This window comes from Somniosus microcephalus, chromosome 25, assembly GCF_052327205.1.
Source record: "Somniosus microcephalus isolate GS21.2 chromosome 25, FLI_Smic_1.0, whole genome shotgun sequence".
NCBI classification, from domain to species: domain Eukaryota; kingdom Metazoa; phylum Chordata; class Chondrichthyes; order Squaliformes; family Somniosidae; genus Somniosus; species Somniosus microcephalus.
In genome coordinates, this window is record NC_141011.1 from 1978140 (window position 1) to 2005229 (window position 27090).

The 27090-nt window shown below is 45.8% G+C and overlaps 1 protein-coding gene across 10 annotated transcripts in view; it reads left to right on the plus strand.

Annotated features, from left to right (window-relative positions):
* Window positions 1-27090, plus strand: part of usp48 (ubiquitin specific peptidase 48) — a 208321-nt gene that overhangs the window by 145719 nt on the left and 35512 nt on the right. For 7 of the 10 annotated variants that reach the window (XR_015073512.1, XR_015073513.1, XR_015073514.1 and 4 more), the window contains exons 16-19: window positions 9675-9799; window positions 15511-15633; window positions 20846-20907; window positions 26541-26715. Coding sequence is in view for 5 of the 10 variants with exons in the window: in XM_085966770.1 (XP_085822896.1) it covers window positions 9675-9799; window positions 15511-15633; window positions 20846-20907; window positions 26541-26715 (485 nt within the window). In the remaining 5 variants the exon portion in view is untranslated. The remainder of the gene's footprint in view (window positions 1-9674; window positions 9800-15510; window positions 15634-20845; window positions 20908-26540; window positions 26716-27090) is intronic. The other 3 variants (XM_085966775.1, XM_085966772.1, XM_085966773.1) reach the window with 1 other exon arrangement.

The window sequence follows — 27090 nt, forward strand, 5'->3', positions numbered from 1 at the left end:
CTACCTGCATCAAACCTATCCCACCCTCGACCGTGTCCGTTCCATTTCCCGCACTTCTGCTCTCACCCCTCCTCCTCACCCCCCACGATAGGCTTCCCCTCAAACTCACTTTCCACCCCACCAGCCTCCACATTTAATGAATAATCCTCTGTCATTTCCACCACCTCCAGCGTGATCCCACCATCAAACGCATCTTCCCCCTCCCCTCGCACCAAGTCCCGTTCACCCGTGTTCACTGGCCTACATTGGCTCCCGGTTAAGCAACACCTCGCTTTTAAAATTCTGATTCTTATTTTCAGATCACTCCATGAACTCACCCCTGCCTATCTCTAACCTCCTCCAGCCCTGCAACCCTCAGATCTCTGCGCTTCTCCAATTCTGGCCTCTTGTGCACCCTGATTTTTTTCGCTCCACCATATGCGACATGGCCATTAGCTGCCTAGTTCCTGAGCTCTGGAATTCTCTCCCGAAACCTCTCCACCTCTCTCTCCTCCTTTTAAGATGCTCCTTAAAACCTACCTCTTTAACCAAGCTTTTGGTCACCTGTCTTACTATCTCCTTATGTGGCTCGGTGTCCAATTTTGTTTGACAGCGCTCCTGTGAAGCACCTTCGGACGTTTTACTACGTTCAAAGTGCTGTATAAATGCAAGTTGTTGCATCTCTTAATCCCCTGAATTTACTGACCGATTTGCACATTAATGTGTCATTGACATTAGCGTGTGGCATTTAACATGCTGTTATTTTTCCAGCAAAATCCAGCCCATTATAAGAAATTGCACATTTTAATGCCTTACGCCTACACCGTTTCATTAGGCCTTTAATTATAGATTAAAACTTTATCTGCTTTCCATTGAAAGGTATTTTGGGCCCTAATGGTGCAGTTATACTGTGTGAGCCTCTCCAAGAGGCCATCTTGCCTTCCGTCTGCGTATGAGCTGAGTATAGTGTAGCTTCAGCTAGGTGCAAAGTAGCATTTTAGAAGTGCCCAGGTGACCCACTTAACCTGCTGAGGAAGTCACAAACTTACATTTCAGTATTCTTACTGTTGAAGCAGATGTCCCTGACTACAATCTTTCAATCCTCATTGGATATAGGAGTAGTACCGGAGGACTGGAGGGCTGCTAATGTTATAGCATTATTTAAGAAAGAGGAGAGGGATAAACCATGAAACTACAGGCCCGTCAGTCTAACATCGGTGGTGGGAAAGATATTGGAAGCCATTATAGGACAAAATAAACTTTCATTTGGAAAGGCCTGGGTTAATCAAGGAGAGCCAGCATGGATTTGCTGAAGGCAAATTGTGTCTCACTAACTTGATTAAATTCTTTGAGTTAACAGAGAAGGTTGATCAAAATAGTGCAATAGATGTTGTATACATGGACTTTTGGAACGCATTTGAAAAAGTACCTCACAGGAGGCTTATTAAGGAGATGGAAGCCCATGGAATTAAGGGGAAAGTGGCACTATGGATACACACTTGGCTCAGTGACAGGAAGCAGAGGGCGGTGGTGGATGGATGTTTTTCAGACTTGGAGGTGGTTTGCAGTGGTGTTCCCCAAGGGTCAGTTTTGGGTTCGTTACTTCTGTCAATTTTCCTAAACAACCTAGACTCTGGTATAGGGAGCAGCATTATAAAGTTTGCAGATGATACGAAACTTGGCAAAGTAGTAGATAGTGATGAGGATAGTTCCAGGCTTCAGGCTGACAGACAGGATGGTGAAATGGGCAGAAACAGGGCCGATGGAGTTCAATGCGGAGAAGTGTGAAGTGATGCACTTTGGGAGGACTAATATGGAAAGACAGTAAATGATAAATGGCGCGATTCTGAAAAGTGTAGATGAGCAGAGAGACCTTGGTGTCCATATACACAAATCCTTAAAGGTGACAGGGCAAGTTGATAAGGTGGTTTGAAAAAGTATATGGGTTACTTGGGTTTATATTTAGAGGGATAGACTATAAAAACAGAGATCACGCTAGAACTTTATAAATCGTTGGTTAGGCCTCGGCCTGGAGTATTGTGGACAATTCTGGGCCCCACACTTCAGGAAAGATGTACAGACCTTAGAACGGGTGCAGAGGAGGTTTACCAGGATGTTACCAGGGATGGGGGACTTCAGTTATGAGGAGAGGTTGGAAAAGTTAGGACTGTTCTCCTTGGAACAGAGAAGGTTAAGAGGGGACCTAATAGAGGTTTTCAAGGTGATGAGATTTTGATAAGAGTAGATAAAGAAAAACTATTCCCTCTGGCAAGTGGGTCAAAAACCAAAGGTGATGGACTTAAAATTCTTAGCAAAAGATCTAGAGGGGAGATAAGAATTTTTTTCACTGAGCTGTTGGGATCTGGAACGTTCTATCTGAAAAGGTGATGGAAGCTGTTTCCTTAAATAATTCTAAGAGTTGGACAGGCACTTGAGGATGAGGAACTTAAAGGGTTACGGACAAAATCTGGGGGGTGGGACTAAGCAAGACTGCTCTTTCAAAGAACCAGCACATACAAATTAAGGGTAGGACATAGCAGGGCAGCTCGGCAGCGTGGAGTGCTCCTCCTGTTGCTATGTGGGAAGGCAGGGACACTTTCAGTGTCCAGGGCGAACACATGTGCAGGAAGCGTCTCCAGCTGCAGCTACTCGAAATCCACGTTTCGGAGCTGGAGTTGCAGCTGGAGTCACTGTGGAGCATCCACAAAGCTGAGATCTTCGTGGATAGCACGTTTAACGAGGTGGTCACACCGCAGGTAAAGAGTGCACAGGCAGACAGGGAATGGGTGACCGCCAGACAGAGTAAAAGAACTAGGAAGATAGTGCAAGAGTCCCTTGGGTCCGGGTCCATCTCCCTCTCCAACAGATTTTCCGTTTTGGATACTGGGGGAGATGGTTTCTCAGGGGAATGCAGCAAGAGCCAAGTCTGTGGCACTATGAATGGCTCAGCTGCACAGGAGGGGAGGAAAAAGAGTGGGAGAGCAATAGTGATGGGGGATTCTATCGTAATGGGAACAGATAGACGTTTCTGTGGCCACAGATGTGACTCCAGGATGGTATGTTGCCTCCCTGGTGCCAGGGTTAAGGATGTCACTCAACGGCTGCAGGGCATTCTGAAGGGGGAGGGCGAACAGTCAGAGGTCGTGGTTCACATTGGTACCAATGACATAGATAGAAAGAGGGATGAGGTCCTGCAACAAGAATTTAGGGAGCTAGGTAGCAGATTAAAAAGCAGGATCGCAAAGGTTATAATCTCTGGATTACTCCCAGTGCCATGTGCTAGTGAGTATAGGAATAGGAGGATAGAACAGATCAATGCGTGGCTAAAGATTTGGTGCAGGAGGGAGGGCTTTAGTTTCCTGGATCACTGGGCCTGCTTCTGGGGAAGGTGGGACCTGTACAAGTCGGACGGGTTGCACCTGAACCGGAACGGGACCAACATCCTTGCGGGGAGGTTTGCTAGTACTGTTGGGGGGGGGGGGTTTAAACTAACTTGGCAGGGGGATGGGATATGAAGTGGAGCTATAGTAGGGGGTGATGCACAGCCAAATATAGAGGAAAAAACAAGTCAGCCTGGAAGGCAGAGCAAATATGTAACGGCACAAGGGAGTATGGCAAGGCTGGATGGCATTTATTTTAATGCAAGGAGTCTTGCGAGTAAGGCAGATGAATTGAAGGTGTTGATGAACACATGGGAGTATGATATTGTTGCTATCACAGAGACATGGTTAAGGGAGGGGCAGGACTGGCAGCTCAATATTCCGGGGTATAGAATCTTCAGGCGAGACAGAGGGGGGTGTAAAAGAGGAGGGGGTGTTGCAGTATTAATCAAGGAGTCAATTACTGCTGTAAGGAGGGATGATATCTTAGCAGGTTCCTCTAATGAGGCCATATGGGTAGAACTTAAAAACAAAAAGGGGGCAAGCACTTTGCTGGGAGTGTACTATAGGCCCCCAAACAGTCAGGGGGAGATAGAGGAACAGATATGTAGGCAAATCTCGGAAGTGTAGAAATAATAGGGTAATAATAGTAGGGGATTTCAACTACCCCAATATTAATTGGGATAGTCAGCGTGTGAAAGGCTTAGAGGGTGCAGAACTCTTAAAGTGCATCCAGGAGAGCTTTTTGAGCCAGCATGTAGAAAGTCCTACAAGAGAGAGGGCGGTACTGGACCAAAAGGCTGATTTTAATATATAATGCAGGATCTGGTCAAAGTGGACTGGGATCAGCTACTTGTAGGAAAATCCACACCAGAGCAGTGGGAGTCTTTCAGAAAGAAAATAGAGAGTAGAACGCCAACATGCTCCCGTAAAGGTCAAGGGTGGGACCAACAAACCCAGGGAACCCTGGGTGTCAAGGGAGAAACAAGAATGGATTAGGAAAAAAAGGGAGGCTTTTGGCAGATACAAAGGACTAAAAACAATGGAAGCCCTAAAGGAGTATAGAAAGTGCAGGGGGGTACTTTAATAAAAAAAATAAAAAATAAAAAAGAAATAAAATCCCAAGGTGTTTTATAAGTATATTAAGGGCAAGAGGATAACCAGGGAAAGAATAGGGCCCATTGGGGACCAAAGTGGCAATCTGTGTGTAGAGCCGGAAGATGTAGGTGAGGTTTTAAATGAATGTTTTGCATCTGTGTTCACTATGGAGAAGGACGATGTAGGCATAGAAATCAGGCAGGGGGATTGTGATATACTTGGAACAAATTAGTATTGAGAGGGAGGTACTAGCGGTTTTAGCAGGCTTAAAAGTAGATAAATCCCCAGGCCCAGACGAGATGTATCCCAGGCTGCTGTGTGAGGCAAGGGAGGAGATTGCAGGGGCTCTGACACAAATTTTCAGAACCTCTCTGGCCAGAGGACTGGAGAACAGCTAACGTAGTACCATTATTCAAGAAGGGTAGAAGGGATAAACCAGGGAATTACAGGCCAGTGAGCCTAACATCAGTGGTAGGGAAATTATTGAAAAAATTCTGAGGGACAGAATTAGTCTCCACTTGGAGAGGCAAGGATTAATGAAGGCTAGTCAGCATGTCTTTGTCAGGGGGAGATCATGCCTAACCAATTTGTTTGAATTTTTCGAGGGTGTGACTAGGTGTGTGGATGAGGGTAGTGCAGTTGATGTAGTCTACATGGACTTCAGTAAGGCTTTTGACAAAGTCCCACATGGGAGACTGGTCAAGAAGGTAAGAGCCCATGGTATCCAGGGCAATTTGGCACATTGGATCCAAAATTGGCTTAGTGGCAGGAAGCAGTGTGTAATGGTCGAAGGTTGTTTTTGTGACTGGAAGCCTGTGTCCAGTGGTGTACCGCAGGGATCGGTGCTGGGTCCTTTGCTGTTTGTGGTGTACATTAACGATTTAGATATGAATGTAGGAGGTATGATCAGTAAGTTCGCAGATGACATGAAAATTGGTGGAGTGGTAAATAGCAAGGAGGGAAGCCTCAGGCTACAGGACGATATAGACGGGTTGGTTAGATGGGCAGAACAGAGGCAAATGGAATTTAACCCTGAAAAGTGTGAGGTGGTGCATTTTGGGAGGACTAGCAAGGCAAGAGAATACACAATGAATGGTAGGGCAGAGGATCAGAGGGACCTTGGTGTGCATGTACATAGATCCCTGAAGGCAGCAGGACAGGTATATAAGGTGGTTAAAAAGGCATATGGGATACTTGCCTTCATTAGCCGAGGCATAGAATGTAAGAGCAGGGAGGTTATGATGGAGCTGTATAAAACGCTAGTTAGGCCACAGCTGGAATACTGTGTGCAGTTCTGGTCAGCACACTATAGGAAGGATGTGATTGAATTGGAGAGGCTGCAGAGGAGATTCATCAGGAAGTTACCCAGGCTGGAGCGCTTCAGCTATGAAGAGAGACTGGACAGGCTGGGGTTGTTTTCCTTCGAGCAGAGAAGGCTGAAGGGGGACCTGATTGAGGTGTACAAAATTATATGGGGCATAGATAGGGTAGATAGAAAGGAACTTTTCCCCTTGGTAGAGGGGTCAATAACCAGGGGGCATAGTTTCAAGGTAAGGGGTAGGAGGTTTAGAGCTGTGCTCCTTTAGTCACTGACCTCAGTTTTACCTGCGGCGATGCGCAGTTGGCAGTAGAACTCCAATCTGCGTGATATTTAAGTGTATCGACCAGTAGCTGCAGCTTAAGTACTTATTTAAAATTTCCCATTGCCCATGGAGTCGAAGCTTACACAGTAAGTGAAAAGGGTTAAATTATTTAGGTTCATTATTATTATTTTGACACTTGGAAGGCTAACTAGGATGCCTCACCTTTGTCATTGACTGACAATAGGTTCACATGACTTTGCAAATGATCTGTGTTCTACTAGGGAAGACTCTTCAATAAACTGGGCTGGAAGATTTTCTGTTACGGTTTTGGGTTTATTACCCAAAGGAGCATCACTTTACTTTGTCTTTTTAAAGATAAATCAATCTGCACCCCCTGAATTACAAAGCAAAAACATTCTGAGAGGCCACTGTAAATTAGAGCAAGTTTCTTCTTTCACATTCAGACAAATGTACAAAATTATGAGGGGCATAGATAGGGTAGATAGAAAGGAACTTTTCCCCTTAGTAGAGGGGTCAATAACCAGGGGGCATAGTTTCAAGGTAAGGGGCAGGAGATTTAGAGCAGATTTGAGGAAAAACATTTTCACCCAGAGGGTGGTTGGAATCTGGAACTCACTGCCTGAAAGGGTAGGGTGGTAGAGGCAGGAACCCTCACAACATTCAAGAAGCATTTAGATGAGCACTTGAAACACCATAGCATACAAGGCTATGGAGCAAGTGCTGGAAATGGGATTAGAATAGACAGGGCTTGATGGCCGGCACGGACGCGATGGGCCGAAGGGCCTCTTTCTGTGCTGTATAACTCTATGGCCTAGAAATTGGGTTGGTAGCGCCGGCGCTGAGCGCCTAAAGAGACCTAGAATTGGGGCGAAGCCCTATGTTGGGGCAGATGCTATGAAGATAGCGCCAGCTCAGATATTGACTATACATTTAGCGCCTGCGCTAAGTGTTTGCGCGCGCCCGCGAGCGCAAGCAGCTCATGACGTCATTTCAGTGTGGAGCGCCTGAGCGCATATTGGGTGGCGCCCGGAGCCTTAGCGCCCAGCGCTATTAGTGACAGTTCGAGGGAGGGCTAACAGGCCCTTCTCGGAGTAGGGCAGCGCTATTTAAAGGGGACAGCTCTACTGCAGAATCTTCTGCCACTTGGCCTGCTCATTGCGCTCGCTGCTAGAGAGATGGCGAGCTAATGTGGAGCAGAGTTCTGGGATTTGAGCTTTACAGTACTTGGTACCTTCAACCCTGTCCGAAGCACTTGCACCACTACACCTAAAAGCCTTTTGACCAACTGGCATCGGAATGGGAGCTTGTTTGGAGGGCGACGGACCTCATCTGCACTCTGTGTAGCAGTCATGACGACCTGCCTTGCCCTGCGGGGAGATGGTGGCCGAACTTGCCTATCCCCCCTGCGTTGCTCCATGCCGCTTGGTCCGGCAACTGGTTCATCCTCAGAGCCACCCCCCCTCCCCTCCAGGGGACTACTATCCCCAATCTGCAGATGTCTCCGCTCCCCGGATTCTGCAACGGCTGGTCCGGATTCCTCCTGGTCCTCGCCTCCGGTGGCACTGGCACTGGCAGCTTCAGCGCATTGAGCCCGAGTTGGTGCTGCTTCATCTGAAAGTGGGAGGTGGAAGAGTGGCTTTAGCAGAAGGACAGGTTTTCTGAAAGGCATGCCAGATTGCGGCAAGGCTCTGACGTGGCTGCACACTGAGGATGCATGCTGGCGGGGGGACCAATTGGAAGGGAAAAGGTGAGAGTCTTACCCTCGCTGTCGGTAATGGGGTCGGCAGATGCAGTGGTCACTGGACCAGACAGACGTCCTCCAAGTATCTGGTGCACACTCTCCTCCAGATCTGTGAGAGTGACCACTTGTGCAGGTCCGCCACCGGTTCGACGCTGCTCCTTTCTAATCTGTGCCATCTTGGACTGCAGGGGAAAGAAGGGGAGGTTCTGTTACATGAGGCCTTGAGACCTCATCGCATGCCCCCCATGGTGCAAGAGCCCTTACATGAGGCCTTGAGACATCTGTCCATGTGTGTGGCCAGAAAGGGCCATGGGTGCATACTGACAGATGGCCATTGGCGCATCATTGCAGCAGGGTGCCCGAAGTCAGCTGCAGATGGAGGGAAGCACAAGTTTGGTAAACCATCACTCACCCTAACGATCCGTGTGAGGTCGTTGAATTTCTTCCTGCACTGAACAGGGGTCCTGGTCGCCATGCTGCTGGAATTCACCCTCACAGCAACCTCCCTCCAAGATCGTCGATAAGCCTTCTGATTTGGCCTCTTGCCATTATCCGGATACAGGACCTCTCGACGGTGTTCAACTGCAGCCACCAAGTGGTCCAGAGCCTCAGTGCTGAAGCGCTCTGCTTTCTGCCTAACCTTCTCCATAATGCACAAGTTTCTAACGCCAGACAAGGGCGAGCGCCGAATCTGAGGCCTTCAGGGTGTTGGGTGTTTAAGCTCAGTCTGACTGACCCGCCCCTTTAAGAGCTGGCCGGCGCCTGTAGGCCTCGTGCTTTCCCGTAATTGAGTTCACCTGCGCTGCGCCCGTCCGCATCGATATTGAGTAGCGCCTGACCTTTTGTGCCTTAAGAGCACCGTGCAACGGCTGATTTAGCGCCTCAATCCCCTTTGGGGGCGATGCAACCCAATATCGCGCCAGGTGGCGACAAGTTTAGCCTGGCTATAAACTTAGCGCATCGCCAGTTCTAACGCCTCAAGCGGGGCTATACCCAATTTCTAGGCCTATGACTCTAAAGAGCCTGGATTTTGGAACTAATAGTTTCAAAAATATGATGCAAAAAAACCTTTACTTTTCAGGAGGTACAGTAATCAGGTTCAATGCTGAATTTCCTTTCTGTGGTGACGTGCATTCCCGCTTTCAGTCACACATCAGGTAGCTGCTTTGATGATGTATATTACAAGTGTGTCCTGACATGAGATGAATCCTGAAATGGCAGACATCTGTGGGAAGGAAATGTATTAACTAATCTGCTGATGTTTCCAGTGAGCGATCTTTGGAAATTTATACAAATGGGACAGGGGCAGTATTCTATTCTGAAAGTACTCTATTGTACACTTGGTTTTTTTAATTGCTTCTAACTGCTTTTTTGCACACCTGTTTAATTTTATATTGAGGTGAAGGATTTACATTACAAAGTGATATTTAAATTAACCACGCACATAGAAAGTCTTATCTCGTACTAACTGGGAAAGTTGAGCCTAAAATTGAAAGGTAGACAGAGTTGCACATTGAAGGTTTATGTATTGTGAACTATTTTAGAATTTAATTACTGGATTTATTTCACCTTGATATCACCACATCGAAGTCCACTAAAAATGTGTGGGGCAGTACAAGCAAACTAGTAAGAATCCATTATTAGGAATTGTACATTTCTCAATCCTATTCAAAGTGCAAAATATGACACATAAATACGCAAAGAATGTAAAATTTCCATTTTGCCCCAGGATCTGTAGGTGAAACTCTTATATCTGCTGCCCAGGGAACACCTGAAACTAGGAAGGATTTTGAGGATCAAAAGCACATCACTGTGTTTGTAATTTAGCTGGATAAACTAAAAGATTTAATAATTCACAAATCTTTTCAACAGGGGACTTGTGCACATCTGAAACTGAAAGAAGGCTCGTGTCTGATGAAACGTGGCATAGGCTAAAGGCTTATTTCCCCAAATCACCCGAGTTTGCTCATTACCACTCGCCTTGTGTACAGTGTCAGGTAATAGCAATACTTGGATTTAAAAAAAAAAAAAAAACTTCAGTCTGACTGTGATAAATGGTATCGCAAAATTGTTTTAGTTTCTTGCATAGCGAGATAGTGTCTCTGAACAGGACAAGAAAATTCATCAGTCAGGTTGGACAGGAAGTCAAAAATGGAAACATCTTCTCTATGTATACCCTATCAATTTCTTATAGACCTCTATCAGGTCACCCCTCAGCCTTTTCTTTTCCTGAGAAAAGAACCCCAGCCTGTTCAATCTTTCCTGATAGGTAGAACCTCTCCGTTCTGGTATCATTTTTCTAAATCTTTTTTTTTACACCTTCTCCAGTGCCTCTATATCCTTTTTATAATATGGAAACAGAACTGAGCACAGTGCTCCAAGTGTGGTCGAACCAAGGTTCTATACAAGTTTAACATAACTTCTCTCCTTTTCAATTCTATCCCTCTAGAAATGAACCCCAGTGCTTTGTTTGCTTTTTTTATGGCCTTATTAACTTGTGTAGCTACTTTGTGATTTGTCTACCCCTAGATTCCTTTGTTTCTCTACCCCATTCAGACCCTTGCTTTCCAAGGAGTATGTGGCCTCCTTATTCTTCCAACCAAAATGCATACGGGGGAATGGTAGGGTAGTGCTAATGTCAGTAATCCAGAGGCCTGGACTAATGATCCTGAGACACGAGTTCCAATCCCACCACGGCAGCTGGAGAATTTAAATTCAGTTAATTAAATAAATCTGGAATAAAAAGCTAGTATCAGTAATGGTGACCATGAGACTATCAGATTGTCGTAAAAACCCATCTGGTTCACTAATGTCCTTTAGGGAAGGAAATCTGCCGTCCTTACCCGGTCTGGCCTATATGTGACTCCAGACCCACAGCAATGTGGTTGACTCTTAACTGCCCTCTGAAATGACCCAGCAAGTCACTGAGTTGTAACAAAACGCTACGAAACTTAATCAAAATGAAACCGGACGGACCACCCGGCATCGAGCTTGGCATCGGCTACGGACACGGCAACGGCACACCCAGCCCAGTCTAGCCTGCAAAGTCCTCCTCACCAACATCTGGGGACTTGTGACAAAATTGGGAGAGCTGTCCCACAGACTAGTCAAGCAACAGCCTGACATCGTCATACTCACAGGATCATAACTTTCAACCAATGTCCCAAACTCCTCCATCACCATCCCTGGGTATATCCTGTTCCACCGGCAGGACAGACCCACCGGGGTGGTGGCACAGATGGTATACAGTCGGGAAGGAGTGGCCCTGGGAGTCCTCAACATTGACTCTGGACCCCATGAAGTCTCATGGCTTCAGGTCAAGCATGGGCCAAGGAAACCTGCTGATTACCACCTACCGCCCTCCCTCAGCTGATGAATCAGTACTCCTCCATGTTGAACACCACTTGGAAGAGGCACTGAGAGTAGAAAGGGCACAGAATGTACTCTGGGTGGGGGACTTCAATGTCCACCACCAAGAGTGGCTCGGCAGCACCACTAGTGACCGAGCTGGCCGAGTTGTGAACTGCCAGTCTGGGCCTGCGACAGGTGGTGACAGAACCAACACGAGGGGAAAAACCTACTTGACCTCGTCTTCACCAATCTACCTGTCGCAGATGCATCTGTCCATGACAGTATTGGCAGCAGTGACCACCGCACAGTCATTGTGGAGAAAAAGGGGGAGAAATTGGGTGAGTAGCGCCACCTGTTAGCGCCTAAAGAGGCAGTCAGTGGCTGTAGCGCCACTGGCTGCGTCTCCCGCGATATTAAGCAGGGGCGCTAATGGTGGCGTTAGGCTTTTGCGCTGCGCCGCCACCGATGACGTCATCGGTGTGCGCAGTGCCCCGTTCGCAATATTTGGTAGCGAACGCCGCAGTTGCGCCGCTCGCTACCCGCGCCCGGTTCACGGGGCCTTACTGTGCCGGCAGCAGCGCAAGTTAAGGTGGAGGTGCGGGGCGGACGCTTTTTCGGCGGCTGCCTGCCAGCACCTCAGTCCCCGGCCTCCTAACCGCACCCCCCCCCCCCCCCGGCGGCATTGCCGGCTGTTTCCCGAGAGCCCGGCACTTCTCCTTGGTGCCCGGCTCATTTGCCGGCACTCGCGATCGGGGATCGCGCTGTTGCAGGCACCTCCCCCTTAACAGTGGGAGGAAGGCCTGCAGTACGCGCTGCGGCACGTTGCGCTGCGATAATCAGTTTCAGCGCCCTAAGAGGGACGTGGAGCGCCTTGAGCCTCGCCCCGTGTCCCTCGAGCGGCACTGAAACGGAATTTCTGGCGATCGGAATTACTCCGATCGCTGCGCTAAATCCTGCGCTCAGGCGACTTTTGCGCCACTTTGCTGCCCCAACCCAATTTCTAGGCCAAAGTCCCGTCTTCATACTGAGGACACCCTCCATCGTGTTGTGTGGCACTACCACTGTGCTAAATGGGATAGATTCAGATCAGATCTAGCAGCTCAAAACTGGGCATCCCTGAGGCACTGTGTGCCATCAGCAGCAGAAGAATTGTATTCCACCACAATCTGTAACCTCATGGCCCGGCATATCCCTCACTCTACCATTACCACCAAGCCAGGGGAACCAACCCTGGTTCAATAAGGAGTGTAGAAAAGCATACCAGAAGCAGCACCAGGCGTACCTAAAAATGTGGTGCCAACCTGGGGAAGCTGCAACACAGGACTACATGCATGCTAAAAAGTGGAAAGCAGCGTGCTATAGACAGGGCTAAGTGATCCCACAATCAACGGATCAGATCAAAACTCTGCAGTCCTGCCACATCCAGTCGTGAATGGCGGTGGACCATTAAACAACTAATGGGAGGAAGAGGCTCCATGAATATTCCCGTCCTCAGTAATGGTGGAGCCCAGCACATCAGTGCAAAAGACAAGGCTGAAGCGTTTGCAACCATCTTCAGCCAGAAGTGCCAAGTGGATGATCCATATCGGCCTCCTCCTGAGGTCCCCACCACCACAGAAGCCAGTCTTCAGCCAATTCGATTCACTCCACGTGATATCAAGAAACAGTTGAGCGCACTGGATACAGCAAAGGCTGTGGGCCCCGACAACATCCCAGCTATTGTGCTGAAGATTTGTGCTCCAGAACTAGCCGCGCCTCTAGCCAAGCTGTTCCAGTACAGCTACAACACTGGCATCTATCCGACAATGTGTAAAACTGCCCAGGTATGTCATGTCCACAAAAAGCAGGACAAATCCAACTCGGTCAATTACTGCCCCATCAGTCTACACTCAATCATCAGCAAAGTAATGGAAGGTGTCATCGACAGTGCTATCAAGTAGCACTTATCTCACCAAAAACCTACTCACTGATGCCCAGTTTGGGTTCTGCCAAGACCACTTGGCTCCGGACCTCATTACACCCTTGATCCAAACGTGGACATGGGAGGTGAATTCCAGAGGTGAGGTGAGAGTGACTGCCCTTGACATCACGACAGCATTTGACGGAGTGTGGCATGAAGGAGCCCTAGTAAAACTGAAGTCAATGGGAATCGGGGGTGGGGGAGGGAACACTCCACTGGCTGGAGTCATACCTAGCACAAAGGTGGTTGTGATGGTTGAAGGTCAATCGTCACAGCCCCAGGACATCGCTGCAGGAGTTCCTCAGGGCAGAGTCCTAGGCCCAACCATCTTCAGCTGCTTCATCAATGACCTTCCCTCCAACATAAGGTCAGAAATGGGGATGTTTGCTGATGACTGCAGTGTTCAGCGCCATTCACAACTCCTCAGATAATGAAGCCGTCCTTGCCCGCATGCAACAAGATCTGGACGACGTTCAGGCTTGGGCTGATAAGTGGCAAGTAACATTTGCGCAACAGAATTGCCAGGCAATGACTATCTCCAACAAGCGAGAGTCTAACCACCTCCCCATGACATTCAACGGCGTTACCATCGCCGAATCCCCCCCCCACCATCAACACCCTGGGGGTCACCATTGACCAGAAACTTAACTGGACCAGCCACATAAATACTGTGGCAACAAGAGCAGGTCAGTGTCTGCGGCGAGTGTGTCACCTCCTGACTCCCCAAAGCCTTTCCACCATCTACAAGGCACAAGTAAGGAGTGTGATGGAATACTCTCCACTTGCCTGGATGAGTGCAGCTCCAACAACACTCAAGAAGCTCGACGCCATCCAGGACAAAGCAGCCCGCTTGATTGGCACCCCATCCACCACCTTAAACATTCACTCCCTCCACCACCGGTGTACCGTGGCTGCAGTGTGTACCATCTACAAGATGCACTGCAGCAACTCGCCAAGGCTTCTTTGGCAGCACCTCCCAAACCCGTGACCTTTTCCACCTAGAAGGACAAGGGCAGCAGGCGCATAGGAACACCACCACCTCCAAGTCACACACCATCCTGACTTAGAAATATATCGCCGTTCCTTCATTGTCGCTGGGTCAAAATCCTGGAACTCTCGACCTAACAGCACAGTGGGAGTACCTTCACCACACGGACTGCAGAGGTTTAAGAAGTCACCTCACCACCACCTTCTCAAGGGGCAACCAGGGATGGGCAATAAATGCTGGCCTTGCCAGCGACGCCCTCATCCCATAAAAACGAATTTTAAAAAATCCTCACTTGCCTACATTGAAATTAGTTTGCCATTTATACGCCTATTCTGCAAGTTTATTAATGTTGTCTTGTATTTTGTCGCAGTCTTCCTCAGTATTAACTACCCCCCAGTTTGGTGTCATATATCTATCTAGTAACCACCCTTTCATTAGCCTTCAGGGACAGTGCATTTCACATCTTCTCAACCATTTTGTGTGAAGAACTTTTTTCTGGATCTGTTTTTGACGATTAGTTTTAATTTCCCTTATTCTGGGTTTCTTTACTTAGCTAATATGTCACTCCATAACCTTATCTCTAAATAGTATAATACGAGTCTCTGTTCATAGTTAGAGTAGTTATAGAATCATTCTGTAGTTAAATATTTTATATCTTTGGTGCCACTATGGTCGCTTCTTCTTCGCTAATTGCTGTATTTTTTGCAGGAAATAAAGTATAATCAAAGGATGCAGTTTTTAATCTTTTGGGAATAGTTGTGTGGCAGTGAGCTGCATATAGTTGCAGATCATACAATCATAGAATTTTACAGTGCAGAAGGAGGCCATTCGGCCCATTGTGCCTGTGCCAGCTTTTTGGAAGAACTATCCATTTTTGTCCCACTCCCCATAGTCCTGTAAATGTTTCCTTTTCAAGTATATATCTAATTCCCTTTTGAAAGTTACTGTTGAATCTGCTTCCAGCACCCTTTCAGGCAGTGCATTCCAGATCATCATAACTCGCTGTGTAAAAAAAAAAAAATAATAATAAATTCTCCTCATCTCCGCCCCCCACCCCCAGTTCTTTTGCCAATTATCTTAAATCTGTCTCCTCTGGAAACAGTTTTTCCTTATTTACTCTTATCAAAACGCTTCATGATTTTGAACACCTCTATTAAATCTTCCCTTCACCTTCTCTGCTCTAAGGAGAACAAATTCAGCTTGTCTAGCCTCTCTGCATAACTGAAGTCCCTCATCCCTGGTACCATTCTAGTAAATCTCCTTTGCACCTTCTCCAAGGCCTTGACATCCTTCCTAAAGTGTGGTGCACACGTTGAATACAATACTCCAGCTGAAGCCTAACCAGTGATTTATGAAGGTTCAGCATAACTTCCTATGTCTAACTGCAAACTTTTTGTTTTGTGGAGAAGGTATTAGAAAAGGAGGGTGAGGAAAATGAGACCCTGAGCAAGATGATGGCAAATGAGCAGAAATCAGCACTACTTTGTCTTTTTCAAGATAAAAACAGACCGCTGCTAATCAAATGGCCTGAGGTGAGAGGGTTTGACGAGATGTTCCTATTTGTTATTAACTATTCAATCATGAATACAATTGAAAATTATGCGTATTTCTGTTTCTACTGTATCTGGCATGTGAAATATTGGTACAAATCTTAATTGTGCAACTACAATTGCTTGCCAGTGAGAAATGATTCATGTTAAATGGATAACTTATTTTTTTCCATGTAGCAGAAGTACTTAACAGGGATTCTTATTGGCTGTCGGAACCACGTAAAACATGCTCTAGAGGCGCATGCAAGGCTATTTTACATTTTAAATACTTGAATTTTGTAGTGCCTTATCACAGTATTCTCTCAAAGCACTTCACAGAATGAACTAGTTTAGAAGTGCAGTGAGTAGTGCTGTCTATTCGAATGTCGCTGATTCTGCACTTGCCACGTCTCACAAACAGCAATTGGATGATTGACAAGTTTATCTGCTACTTGATGGCATGTTTTGAGGGAGGAACCTTTAACTTCTCACTCTTTAAATAGTGCTGTTTCACCCATGGACATTCACCTGAGCTTGGTGTAGCATCATCCACGGGGCGTCCCCTTCCACAATGCAGCACTCAAGAGCACTGTGCTGGGGTGGGAGGGAATTGCCTCGCTATCATCAGCGCACTAACAGTGTATAAATGGCGCAGGAAATTATCTTTAAGCAGGAAAATCAGGTGGAAGTTATTTCTGCCCAATTTCCGCCATTAAAATGCTTCCCTGGGTTCCCTCACTTTTTTTAAACCTTCCCACGATCCACCCGCAGATTCCCCACTGGCCTCATTCTGTCAGAGTGAACCAATGGCGTAGCAGCTGAGAATTTCCTGGGCTTACACTGCTAATGCACTTTGGGTAAGGTAGACTGAGATATAAGGTGCAGCAGGTGCCTGGATCACCTGATCAGGGTGAAAGAGCCGAGTTTGTGCGCCTGAAGAGTCTGGAGAATTTGAACACTGATATCTACAGCTTTATAACACTTTTTAAAGTGTGTTTTTTTTAAATTTTTGGCTACAAATACCTGCACTTGCTTCTCACAGGGTCACCCCACCAGAAGATTTTCAGACCCCCACAATTGGCATTCAGGGCTTCTCTGGAGTAAATATGACATTCCCTATAGTCCATTATCGTGGAGGAGGAGGAGCACAGGATGGCGCTAAGGAGAGTCTGGCACCATTTTCAACAGTGAGGCAATACGGCATCTTGAGACCTGCTGCAGGAAGACCTCAAGCCGCACTCATCTGCCTGCACTACTTTCTGTGGCTATGATGGTGACCACCCCCCTCAATTTCAGTGGCTCGGTCATTTCAGGCTGCTCTGTGGGGTGCAGTACGGGTGTGCATTTTTCGGGTCACTGGCACCCTTTGTAGGAGAGAGGGTAAATTCATCACTTTGACAGTACAGCAAGGCAGCTGTGAGATAGGGCAATAGTTTTATAAGAGTGACTATAAATGCAAGTTGATCTTAACAACACTACAACGAGGCACATGCCTCTACTAAGACTGGTCATCGAGAGGACCATTGAGGTGTTAAAGGGACGCTTTCACTGCCTGACAGGTCAGGAGGAGGGGCACTGCAATATGATCCAGAATAGTTAGAGCCTGTTGTATCCTTCACAACTTCGCAGTTCAGGAAGGGCTGTTTGATGAGGGGGCTTTTGTTCAGTTGGATGCAGAACTACATGGAGCAGATGATCATGACGAGCACTCAAAGGAATCCTCAGTGACTGTTGCAAGGGGCATCAAAACCCAGATCATCTCTACACTCTTCTCTTCTGTAGCACAGTCCACCTCTGCCATTACAGTCTGACCTCCTTCTCCCCACTTGCAAAGAAAGGGACATTCCCTCAAGTCACTAGTCATCCTACGACATGAACATTGTTTTTTTAGCCCTCTTTGCCCCTACATGAACGTACCTTTAATCATCACCTGAGTAAATAAGTTGGCACCAAATGCATGCATCTTTTCCTGTATGATTGTAACCTCCATGAATAACACGGCGCCATGCCAGTGCACAGCCTATTTTATTACAGTAATTGCGAAGTGCCCACAGTCATCCTACTCTTTCCTAACATCGTGCTTCACCTGAGTGCCAACACGTGCCTTTCTGTCACCTATTCCAGGTGGCACCAGAGGGTCACATTCGTGAGAAGTGATTGGTTCTGCATGTGATACAAAAGGGTCATGGGACTGAGGTGGCTAACTTCCCCTGTCAGATCGCTGCTGGGCAGTTTGGAGTCACCTCCCGCATTCCACTGTCGCAACCTGGCATTTGCTGCTTTCCGGAGAGTCCTGTTAGTAGAGGAAGGGGTTGTGGGATTATGCGCGGGGAGCTGGTTTAGCCATAGTGCAAGATGCCAAGTTAGAGCCCCTCTTAACCAGAGAGCATTGTGAAAGATTAGTTGTGCTTTAAGAGGGTGGCGTGTGCTGGTGCCAAGGGTGGGCAAGGAAGAAAAGGCAGAGAAGTCCCATGTGTTACCTAGCCTGCCCTGCGGAGGATGTGGAATGATTTGTGGTACCATCCTGCGGGTGAGCGAATTAGCACCCAGTGCCACCTCCCTCCTGTTGGCACGATTGATATTTGAGCGGCTTGGTGGCACCCACACCCAGGTGTTTTTCACCTGCCTTCACTCCCTCCAAGAGAGTTTGTATGTCTGAATGAGTGAAGTTCTGCTTTCTACTTCTCTGGTTAAGTGCCGTGCCCTGCTGCCTTCTTGGTACTGGTGTTGCTGATGTTGTTAAACTTCTCAAAAATAATCATAAGACAAATGGCGAAGTTATTGTGAAGTTATGAGAGTGAAATGAGAGAGCCCAGCACTGTTCTTAGCTGGTTGTTCCCCGGTCTGCTGCTGAAGTGCGCAGGGTGAACAGTGTTTTTAAAGGCTGCAATGAGGTTCCATACAGTTCACCCATTTTACTCAGGGTTTCTGACGATGCCTACTGCAATGGATCTGCAAATGAGCAGACCAGGAAACCTGTGGGTAGCTCCCTCTACAGACCACTGATGGGCGCAACACTTTTTTAAAGGTGTAACTGCGGCATAATTCACTTCAACTGGTATGGGGCACAAACTCGCATCCTGTTAATCGAGAGGTGAGAGTGCTAACAACTGAGCCTAACAGCTGTACCCTTTTTCCTTAAAATGGAAAAGAAAACCTAGGAAAATATTTCCTCTCTCCCTCCTCCTCTGCCCCCTCCCCAAATCCTACTTCTGAAAAATATCTTTAAATATACTAACTTTGCTGCTTGGCTGTCTCTGTACAGGAAACTTTGGTTTATCCGGAGGTTATATGTCCGGAATACTCGATCTAACGGCAAAAATCAGGAGCCGTTTTTTTAGTTCTCGTTGCTTTTTTTTTCCCAGTCAGGCACTGCAAGGTCTGTAGCTATAGCAACAGCTTCAGCTAGAGACGCTTGCAGCTGCAGCCGACTGTTTTGAAGCTGTTGCTAAGCAACAGGGTTTGTTGATTCACACAGAGCTTCTCAGTTCCGTATGTTTCAACATTATGCTGGTATGTCCGTCACTTTTGATGTTACGGCACCAGCTCGGTCCCGTCAGTGCCGGATATCAGAAAGTTTCCTGTATTTGTATCCAACCTAGTGTGAAGTGCCAACTTCCACCTTAGTGGAGTTACTGCAGGATGTACCCAAGACCTGTCATTGGACCAGCTTCTGGTGTGTAAGGGAACTCCGAATGGGTCTCCGTGGGAGGGAAAACGGAGCATAAAATTGGCAACACAGCAAATGTACATATTTATTGCACATTATAGAGGGGATACGTCATACTGAAGATCTCCTCTCCCAATCTCATTCTTTTTCCTTGAATGAGGAAGACTTCATTCTGCCCCATCAGGTGGAGGTAAAAGATCCCATGGTACTATTCGAAGAAGAACGGGGGAGTTATCCCCGCCCGCTGTCCTGGCCAATGTTTATCCCTCAAGCAACATCACTAAAACAAATTATCTAGTCATTGTCACATTGCTGTTAGTGGGATCTTGGCTGCTGCGTTTCCTAAATTACAACAGTGACTACACTTCAAAAGTATTTCACTGGCTGTAAAGCACTTTGGGACATCCTGAGGTTGTGAAGGGCGCTGTGTAAATGAAAGACTTTCTTTCTTTCAAGCAAACAGTATATTCGAATAAAGGGTTACTTTATGTGTATGAAAATCTCCAGCAAATGGTTCAGTAGATGCAGAGTAATCTGGGAAATGTTGGTCCTTTTCCAGACACTAGATGCCAGCAAATACAGGGTGTATAATTGGTTGAGGTAAATTGAAGCTCATTACCTGATGAAAGGCTTGAAAAAACTTGTGAAGAATGGTAATGAAAGTTGGGCTGGTGCTGTTTGGAGAAGAAGGGATTTCACGCTGACTTGATTTGAACTTTTGAAGATTGCGAAGAGAATGGAAAAGGTTGATCCAGACACATTGCTCATTGTGCCTTAGAATTCAAATATCAGGGAGCACAAATTTAAAAATTACTTTAAAATAAGAGTCTGGTAGCACTTCCATTTAACAAAGGATAATGTGAATAAATTATCAGAGCTGATTATTAAATGTGGTTGAGGCAACGAGATGTGTTTCTGGAGAGAGATGGGGGGAATAGGGCAATCAGTGAGAGGTAGTGTAGCTGATACTATTCTAGGATTTAGCAACACTGTGAAGAGGAGGTCTGGGGTTTGACAAAAGTGGTGGGAAGGTGGAATGTGGGGTTTGGCTCCCTGATGGATTGTTACGAAAATAACATACAAAAAGATGGACAGGAAAAGCCGTGGAAAAGGCTAATGGCAAATTGCTTGTTCCTAGGCTACCCGATATTCTTGTATTGGCAGTTTTGTGGCGCACGAGCATCCTGCAGGGACTTGGGTCTGATTTTTCCTCTTGTGAAGAAGCACTGGCCTCTGCTTGGCACCACCCACTATGGCAGTGATTTGAGTACTCGTAATATGGAGAACTGACATAACCGCGTGTTCAACCAGGGTAGCAGCAGGGTTTAAAGGAGCAATAGAAATGTTGGCAGTATATTGCCAAAGAAAATTTTAAAAATATGTTTTTAAATATTTAGGACTGCTATGACCAAAAGTTTTTATTGAAATACAGCCTAGTTTCTCATTCATTTCACAATATGATACTAGAAAACTGCTTTGACTGACTGACTTGGTTCCATAAATATGTCGGTTTTTATTTACAATTCCTCGATGTATGTTTTCCAGGAGACTGACGTTCTGTACGTTGTTTCCCAGTTTTTTGTTGAAGAATGGAAAAAGTTTATCAGGTGACTTTTTGTTTTATTTTTATATAATTTCTGCTGTGTTATTTAGTTATACTTTGGCAGAAATCAAATGAGATTCTAAACTGCTGTGCATTTTTTGGGAGTGGGGGAAAGAATTACCGTTCTTGGCTTTGGTTATTGGTCAGGTATAATTTGTTCTTACTTTGAAAATGGTTTTCCCATTCATCAACTCCACATACAAACAGCAAACCCCCCTGGAATGCAGCCTCCCTTTAAGAATTTGGAGTCACAAAGGGGAAATATAAGCACCACATCATCCCCGCCCTTGTTGCATATTGGGCCTTGTTCTAGGATTGCACCTTAGTATGTACTTTTTCCTCCTATTATCAGCAGCACTAAGAATAAGTTGTCCAACTCTTTGTGGTTAAATTCTTTTAATTGCCATTGTTCCTTTGCCGATGTTTGTGAAGTTTACAATCTGTTCTAAAGTGTTCAACTTTGGCAGCCATTGCTGCAGACTTCTGATTTTTAGGGTACATTTTATTCCAAGTACTTTTGGTCAATAAACTTTCCCCCAGTCTGTTTGTTTGCCTCACTTACTGCTGGCAGTCAGATTGCAGACTTGTATGTGTTCCCATACGCTCTCTCTGATGACAACTGGTCCTTGCATTGTCTCCCAACATTGTTTGATTTCCAGAAGAGCAGTGTTGTTCAAGCTATCCAGTAAGTCTAATTAGGGATTGCTTAAAGTGCCATTAAAAATTCACACTGAGGAATCCAGCTCAGGAACCATCTGTTGCATGGAGTATTTCACAAGACACTTCAATTTTGTATTTGGTTCTCCAACTCTTAACTAACTGTCTATAATACCTCTCAATCTTAGAAAAACCTGAATCATGTTCTGACTGTTTTCCCTCTAAGGAAAACAAATTCAGCACTGTGCATCTCTTTCACAACTAAGAGCCTTTAATCCCCAGAATCATTATGGTCACTTTTCCTGAACTCTGTCCAAAACAGATGTGGGCACCTTTTGAAGATAGAGGGGCCAAATTTCCACATCCATTCTGTTAAGACTCCTGCCAAAACTGGTCAGAGTCTGGCAGAACAGCTCGGAGCCCAGATACACCGGGTCTCTGCCCAAGTTGGGAAATCTTTCTTGGCTTTGTATGGGGCAGAGCCTCTGCCTTCTTACAAAGCCAACCATGTCAGAGGTGGAAAGGTTGCTCAGCGAGGAAAGTGGGCTGAACCCCTAAAGGTGGGGAATGTGCTCATGGAGTCTCGGGGGTGGGGGGGGTGCGGTTGGCAGTTGTAGAGGGCTGGAAAGCTGGTTGGCACTGGAGTTTCTGACAGAATGAGGCAGGCAGTGGCCTTTAGTGGTGTGGGCAGCTGCTGGTCCCATGTTAATGAGCTGTCGTCTCACTGATCCCACAAATTACGGCGGAGTCCATGCTAGCGGGCACTGCTGGGCATGATCTTGGCATAACTGCCAGGATTGTGGCCCAACTGTGCCCCAAATTGCTCATGGTGTTCTAAATATGGTCTCGCTCTACATGTAACCTTAAAATAAGTTGCTTCAGTCTTTAATCAGAAATGTTGATGGAGCTTAATATTGATTGTTGACTATTCGTCAAACCTTAATTCTTTTCCAAAAACTTGAAGTGAAATTTTATTAAATGCCTCCTTAAATTCTATCAATTGTTGACCCTTGCATCATTAAATCCTGCACCATTACCTCTGGAGTCCCCCAAGGATTTATCCTTGGCCCCCCTTCTATTTCTCATCTACTTGCTGCCCCTTGGTGAAATCATCCGAAAATACAACATCAGGTTCCACGTGTGCTGATGACATTCAGCTCGATCTCACCACCATCTCTCTTGATCCCTCCACTGTCTCTGATTTGTGTCACTGCTTGTACAACACCAAGTATTGGATAAGCAGAAATTTCCTCCAGCTAAATATTGGGAAGACCGGAGCCGTTGTCTTTGGTCCCTGCTCACCGTTTCCATCCCTGGCAAAGAACATAATAAGAACATAAGAAATAGGAGCAGGAGTAGGCCAATCGGCCCCTCGAGCCTGCTCCACCATTCAATAAGATCATGGCTGATCTGATCCTAACCTCAAATCTTCTATCACTCTGCATCCACCCGAACCCATGTGATCTCCCGGGAGAGGCGAAAAACCAGATAAAGACCCAATGGCCAATTTGGGAGAAAAAAATCTGGGAAATTCCTCTCCGACCCATCTGGGCGATCGAAATTCTTCCAGGAGATCACTCTGTCCCTATATTTTCTACAGTACTTCCCTTCTGTAAAGGCGATCTCCACCCCAGCCAGGAACAGGAATAAAACCATCTCCTGAAATCTAACAGAATTAGAACACAGTAGGAGCAGAACAAGGCTACACGGCCCCTGGGCCCGCTCCACTACCCACAGGGCCATGACCATTCCGAACCCAGACTCATGTCCAATTTCCTGCCCGCTCCCCGTAACCCTTTATTCCCTTTACTTCTAGGAAACTATCTATTTCTGTTTTAAATTTATTTAATGATATAGCTTCCACAGCTTTCTGGGGCAGCAAATTCCACAAACCTACCACCCTCTGAGTGAAGAAGTTTCTCCTCATCTCAGTTTTGAATGAGCAGCCCCTTATTTTAAGATTATGCCCCCTAGTTCTAGTTTCACCCATCATTGGGAACATCCTCACCGCATCCACCCGATCAAGCCCCTTCACAATCTTATATGTTTCAATAAGATCGCCTCTCATTCTTCTGAACTCCAATGAGTAGAGTCCCAATCTACTCAACCTCTCCTCATATGACCACCCCCTCATCCCCGGGATTAACCGAGTGAACCTTCTTTGTACTGACTCGAGAGCAAGTATGTCTTTTCTTAAGTATGGACACCAAAACTGTATGCAGTATTCCAGGTGCGGCCTCACCAATACCTTGTACAACTGCAGCAATACCTCCCTGTTTTTATATTCCAACCCCCTAGCAATAAAAGCCAACATTCCATTGGCCTTCTTGATCACTTGCTGCACCTGCATACTAACTTTTTGAGTTTCGTGCACCAGGACCCCCAGATCCCTTTGTACTACAGTACTTTCCAGTTTCTTGCCATTAAGATAATAACTTGCTCTATGATTTTTCCTGCCAAAGTGCATAACTTCACACTTTCCAGTATTGTATTCCATCTGCCAAATCTCTGCCCACTTACTTAGCCTGTCTATGTCCCTTTGCAGGTTTTTTATGTCCTCCTCACTCATTACTTTCCGTCCCATCTTTGTATCATCTGCAAACTTTGATATGTTACACTCGGTCCCCTCCTCCAAATCGTTAATATAGATTGTAAAGAGTTGGGGACCCAGCACTGACCCCTGCGGAACACCACTAGTTACTGGTTGCCAATCTGAGAACGAACCATTTATCCCAACTCTCTGCTTTCTGTTAGAGAGCCAATCCTCCACCCATGCCAGAATATTACCCCCAATCCCGTGATTTTTTATCTTGAGCAATAATCTTTTGTGTGGCACCTTGTCAAATGCCTTTTGGAAGTCTAAATACACTACGTCCACTGGTTCCCCTTTATCCACCCTGTATGTTACTTCCTCAAAAAACTCAAGCAAATTTGTTAAACATGACTTCCCCTTCATGAAACCATGCTGAGTTTGCCCTATTAAATTGTGTTTATCCAAATGTCCCGTTACTGTCCCCTTAATAATGGACTCTAACATTTTACCAACCACAGATGTTAGGCTAACAGGTCTATAGTTTCCAGCCTTCTGCCTACTACCCTTTTTAAATAATGGTGTTACATTAGCAGTTTTCCAATCTGCCGGGACCTTTGCTGAGTCCAGTGAGTTTTGGAAAATTATTACCAATGCATCCACAATCCCTACCGCTACTTCCCTCAAGACCCTGGGATGCAAGCCATCAGGTCCAGGGGATTTATCCGCCTTGAGTCCCATTATTTTACCAAGTACCACTTCCTTAGTGATTTTAACTGTCTGAAGCTCAGCCAACCTTGGTGTTGTGTTTGACCACATATCTGTAACATCGCCCAACTCTGACCCAGCCTCCGCTCATCTGCTGAAACCCTCATCCAGGCCTTTGTTACCTCCAGACTCGACTATTCCAAAGCTCTCCTGGCCGGCATCCCATCTTCCACCCTACATAAATTTATGCTCATCCAAAACTTGGCTGGGTATCTTAATTCACAGCAAATCTCGTTCACCCATCACCCCTGTGTTTTCTGATCTACACTGTCTCCCGGTCCGAAAACGCCTCAATTTTAAAATCCTCATCCTTGTTTTCAAATCCCTCCATGGCCTCGCTCCTCCTTATCTCTGTAACCTCCTCCAGCCCCACAAGTCTTGCGATCTCTGCACTGTTCCAATTCTTGGCTCTTGCGCATCCCTAATTTTAATTGCTCCATCATTGGTGGCCGTGCTTTCAACTGCCTTGGCCCTAAGCTCTGGAATTCCCTCCCTGCCTCTCTACCTCTCTCTCCTTTTAAAATGCTCCTTAAAACCTACCTCTTTGACCAAGCTTTTGGTCATCTGTCTTGATAGCTCCTTCTGTGGCACAGTGTCAAAAATGTTTTTATTGATAGCACTCTTGGTAAGCACCGTGGGACATTTTGCTACTTTAAAGGTGCTATATAAATGCAAGATGTTGTTTTTGTTGGCCTCCACTTTAATGACCTAATCCAGAAATTTCACTAGATTTGTGAGGCGTGGCCAATTGCTTCTAAATTCATGTTGGCGAATACTTGGGGACTCTGAATGCTGTTGATAAACAGTAATATTCATAAAATACTGGTGCATTTTGGATGTTAGACTGATTGGCTGTACTTCCCAGGATTGTCTTTCCATCTTTGAACACATGTATAACTTTTGCTATTTTCTAGTCTTCCATTGCATCTCATGTTCTTTATGAAGCTCATTAAAAATAGTAACTAGAGCACTGCTTGCTTCCATGAAAATTTTTAGATGTCACGTGTCCTATTCTTCAAGCATGTATTTTATTGACCTGTACATACATTATAAAGGTTCCTGTGACAAAATGAAGCAATCTGAAATTTGTTCACTCTTTGTTATTGGACAGTGATGTGAATACATTGACTTCTTCCTGACCCTTTATTACACTTCTACTGAGTTATCTAATCGTTAAAACCACCCATCTTCTACTTAGATATAGTACAATGCACATGGTTATGTTCTTTCATTGTTTGGATCAACCAAGGAAGATTTAAGCTCATACTCATGGAGGGGCGACATGATGCATACTCTGTTACTTCCAGGGTAGCTATACGGCCTAATCTGTGTGCTAACACAAAGCGTGTCTTTATCTCGCAGTTCAAGATGATAGTGTTCCTGTGCCCCAAACTGGATTCCAAATTAAATCCCAGACTATCCTGACTCCATTTTATATGGGACTTTAATATGATTTTTTTGTATGTGGAGTTATATGAAAGGAATATTATTAAAATTACATGCCATCGGTATATTGTGTCTCTTTTTTGATGGTAGTTCACTTCCACATACAAAGCTTCCTCCTTATTTGCCTCTGTGTAACTCGGTACACTGGAAAGTTTCCTGTTTTTGTGTGTTCAATTCCTCACTACATCAATTAGGTCTCCTTGCTGCCGCTTCTTTTGAAAAGAACTATATTACAGTTCCAGAACATGCCCCTATATGCAGCAGGGGTGGAGAAGGACTGTGAGACCAGTAAGGCACCCAAACGTTAATGGGACAGTGTTGCTGTGCTTTTACCTTCATTTGGATGATGGACATTTCATTTGTATGTGGAGGTTGAGCTACCTTCAAAGAATGAGGAAGACAATATTTATGGTAAGCAGTCTTGACACTTTGGATAAGTTCATATACATAGTTTATTAATATGTAAGTACATTTGCAACCAAAGTCAGTTGGCCACTGTAAGCACTGGGAAAGTTAATTGGTGACCGAGTCCTATCACCGAGTATTACCGCAGTCCTTTCACTGTAAATCCCATTAAGGCGGTGTACATTGTTTTATGGTGGGACCTTTAGTAAATAATTAGTCCAGTAAATCAATGAAAATGTACATTAAACACTTATTGCAGTGCTGCAGTTAAATGCTGCAAGTGGATTTATATAATTGCGGTCGTTGATTATTCCAGTGGAGTATTGATTGGGCCAGCATTATTTTTGCATCTCCCATTAATGACCCAGTATGTTATACAAA